The sequence below is a fragment of the Cucurbita pepo genome, unplaced genomic scaffold (genome assembly GCF_002806865.2).
Source record: "Cucurbita pepo subsp. pepo cultivar mu-cu-16 unplaced genomic scaffold, ASM280686v2 Cp4.1_scaffold000692, whole genome shotgun sequence".
Lineage (NCBI taxonomy): Eukaryota > Viridiplantae > Streptophyta > Magnoliopsida > Cucurbitales > Cucurbitaceae > Cucurbita > Cucurbita pepo.
This window is the reverse complement of record NW_019646911.1, coordinates 6799-10495: the sequence shown is the minus strand read 5'-3', so window position 1 is coordinate 10495 and position 3697 is coordinate 6799. Positions and strand designations below refer to the sequence as shown.

Below are 3697 nucleotides of genomic sequence, written 5' to 3'. Positions count from 1 at the left end.
AATTACTGCAGACACTTGTGGCAGTCTCCACTGAATCAAATTCCAAAAATCCAAAACCCATTGAAACGTGCTGTCCTTTTTTTATATGCTTCTTTACCTGGTAGTCAAGAAATAAAGCTAAAAAATATTGAACTTCTCGAGATCAACAAAATGAATTGCCGAGATCAAGGTATACCTTGGCGCTCAATATTCTTCCCCCTTTCATGTGTTCACTAAAATGCTTTCTCAAACTTTCGTCAGACGTTTTAAAATTGAGGTTCTTGACGAAAAGAGACCGTGACTGAAAAAAATAGGACAGAAGTAAAAGAAAGTAAATAGACTGGATAGACAAGATAACTACGCCCCCACATTCAAAAAACTTATTGAAAATGTACAACATGCAAAATGCAAAAGTACTTGATTCGTGGATTTATACAGTTCCACCGGATAAATATTACAAAGACTCGTAAAAGAATAAGCTGAATGATCTCCATATGCATGTATCTACCATGAGTATCTTGATATAAATGCTTGTTGTTTTTTTCTTTTCTTCATNTTTTTTTTTTTTTTTTTTTTTTTTTTTTTTTCGTTTTCTTTAATAGGAAATATGTATTAGGAGCAGCCAACAACCTTATGACCACCAAGGGGCAACAACGCAGGCATTGCCTAAGAGGAGTGAAGAACAAAAGGCCTTGAATCTAAGTTGATGAGAATTTTGGGCAAAATGCCTCTGATTAAGAATGTTAATGATACAAGATCCAAAAAGATTAAACCAAGATTTTGACTTAGCAATATGATTCTGGCGTTTGCTTCTTCCCAAATGAGCAAATGAGAGCTCAAAAAACGATAGGAATAGCCATTTATGGACAGCATGTGAAAGAGAGAGAGATACCAGTGACCTACTTGTTAACGTGCTCTCACAGCATCATTGGTATGTNGAGAATTTTGAGCAAAGTGCCTCTGATTAAGAATGTTAATGATACAAGATCCAAAAAGATTAAACCAAGATTTTGACTTAGCAATATGATTCTGACGTTTGCTTCTACCCAAATGAGCAAATGAGAGCTCAAAAAACGATTTCAAATGCACCCCAAAGTTGCAGCTGACAGGAATAGCCATTTATGGACAACATGTGAAAGAGAGAGAGGTTCCATTGACCTACTTGTTAACGTGCTCTGACAGCATCATCGGTATTGCACAGCACAGATATAAGGAGGGAGCACACTCTCCGGCATTTATAATACAAGATCAGCAATAAAGTGAAATACTATTGCCTGAGAGGCGTCATCCTAGACTATAATTTCCTAAGAAGGGGTCATCCACCATGAGTTAACAATGCATGTTCTCTTCATTGACAACCAGATAGAAAACAATGTGATCATCGATTTTCCAGCGTAAGTAACGAGGACGACACCATCAACCATCACAATGGCTAAAAGCAACGAAAAGGAGGGGAAACAAGAGAACAAAACAAACCTCAACCCTGTCAGGGTCAAAATCAACATCTGATATTCCATCCACTGCCTGCTCCAAAATCACCCTCCTAGCATCACCTTCACCAACTTTCTCGTCCTTCACATTGCCATCCATTGGATTTTGACTAAGAATATTGTCAGGAGCCCATTCCAAATATAACGGAGCGTCCCTAGGATAATGCCAAAATGAAAGAACCATTACTTTTAGGGGGGGAAAACCCAGCTTTTTTTCAACTTTCCTTAGCAATATATAGGGTGAGAATTCAAACCTCTAACCTTTTGATAAAAGATATAATACCTAAACCAATTGAGATATGCTCTTGTTGGCAAAAATTAAAATTAAAAATAAATAAAATGATAACTCCCCCACATGCTCACATCAATAATAAGAGAGGTAAAACTATATTTCAAATTTCAAAATAATTTGAAAACAATACAACCAAACACAGTATTCTTAAAGTGAGGGCAAAGATTAAAGGTAGCACTTGCATTTGTGCATCAAGATTTAATTTCGCCAAACACTTGACTCAAATAAACTTCACAAGATAGCATTTCAATGAACAAAGCACGCTCCATGTTCAATGCAACAAAGCTTTTGATCGAAGTAAAACAAGGGACACTCAAACAAATAAATAACAAAAGGTAAAACTAAAAACAGAGCAGTGGAGTATTCAAGCATTAAACATCAATGTTCAACAGATGAAAATGTTAATAGAAGGTAAAACTAAATTTAAAATACCACCACTATTCACTATATCCATACTAACATAAAGTCATTGCTAACAAAGGGGCAGCAAATGAGTAATACTCGACACCTTCCTCATCCATGTTACACAACAAAAACTCTTACGGGATAAGACAAATTAAGAAATATCTTTTCTGGAAGATACACCAACTCATCGTTAATTATACTGCAACCACTCTATTTCCGTATAGTAGATAAAGATTTCATAATTCAAATAACTACAATACTTTTAGCATGATAGTTATACTTCAACCTATGATGTCTGCATGGTAAAACGTAACTCCATTAAGCATATGCCACAAAATACCACAGTTGTTCTCAAACATATAAGAAAAGAGAATGAGCTCACTTGTAACGCTTGTATGCTAAACCTTTAAAAGCAGCACGGGCTACAGATGGCTCAAGAAAAATAACCTGATCTCAGAACAAAGCAGAGCAAAGGTTAGACGACAATAGATGAAATTGAGAAAGTCCATAAAGTTTATCATAAACAGTTAAAAGATTTTATCGGAGCCACCAATACTGAATGGTGCTTTAATCAATCCAGCTGATAAAAAGTCAATCGTGAATAAATTATAATTGGTGGGCGTAGATGAAATCGTTTATTGTAAGATTAATCACGTAGGTGTTTAGAGAAATAATCAAGTCTATGATATATTAACTTATAAATATGTATGTATATATATATATATATTCAGCAAGAATTACCAAAGCCAATATCTTTGTTGGTGGAAGAATGATCTTGTCCAGACTCCCAAATTTCCCAAACATATTTGCAAGTTCTCCTTCAGAAGAACCATAAGGCAAGTTTTTCACAAGAAGAATATGATTGCTCCTTTTGTGTCCATCAACTTTACCAGAAGCAAATTCCTCTAAAGATGCAACATTTATTCCAGCATTTGTGAGAGCCTTCTTTGTCTCTGCAACTACTTGAGTTTCACCCAAAGCAACTCGTACAGCAAGGTCATCAGACTCCCGGTCCAATAACTCACCCTTACTAACACCATATTTTCTAGCAATATTTTCAACAACCTACAGATAAAAGAAGAAATCAAGGTACGTGACAACAAGCTCACAACAGAAATTTATTATTTACAAAAATGAGGGTGGTAGAGAACATTATATTTCATACCATGTTATCATACTAATAGTGCCCTTGAAACAGCTTTTGACAAAAAANCCAAAAAAAAAATAATAATAAAAATAAAAAACACTTTTTCAAAAAGTACCTTTGAAAAAGTACTCATTTAAAGTGGGTTTAATACAGCATTTTGAGTGATTTTAGATTATTTAGATTATTAAAAGTGTTATTTTAAAATAATAACAAATAAAAGCATTTTAAAAAATTGGATTAATTTTAGAACTCTGTTCAAAGAAACACTTGAGAGTTTTATTATCCAAAAAGACTTTAAAGTGATTGACCGGAAATCTTCAAACTATGTAAGAAGAACAAAAAAAAAAAAAAAAAAAAAAAAAAAAAAAAAAAAAAAAAAAAAAA

The 3697-nt window shown here is 33.9% G+C and overlaps 1 protein-coding gene across 1 annotated transcript; it reads right to left on the bottom strand.

Annotated features, from left to right (window-relative positions):
• Positions 1-6: 6 nt before the first annotated feature.
• On the bottom strand, positions 7-3231 carry LOC111785736 (multiple RNA-binding domain-containing protein 1-like; the record flags this gene model as incomplete). Its single annotated transcript, XM_023666116.1, has 5 exons — positions 7-97; positions 176-280; positions 1456-1624; positions 2549-2613; positions 2908-3231. Coding segments are annotated over 5 exons (754 nt in total), but the record flags the coding sequence as incomplete, so codon positions are not given.
• Positions 3232-3697: the final 466 nt, after the last annotated feature.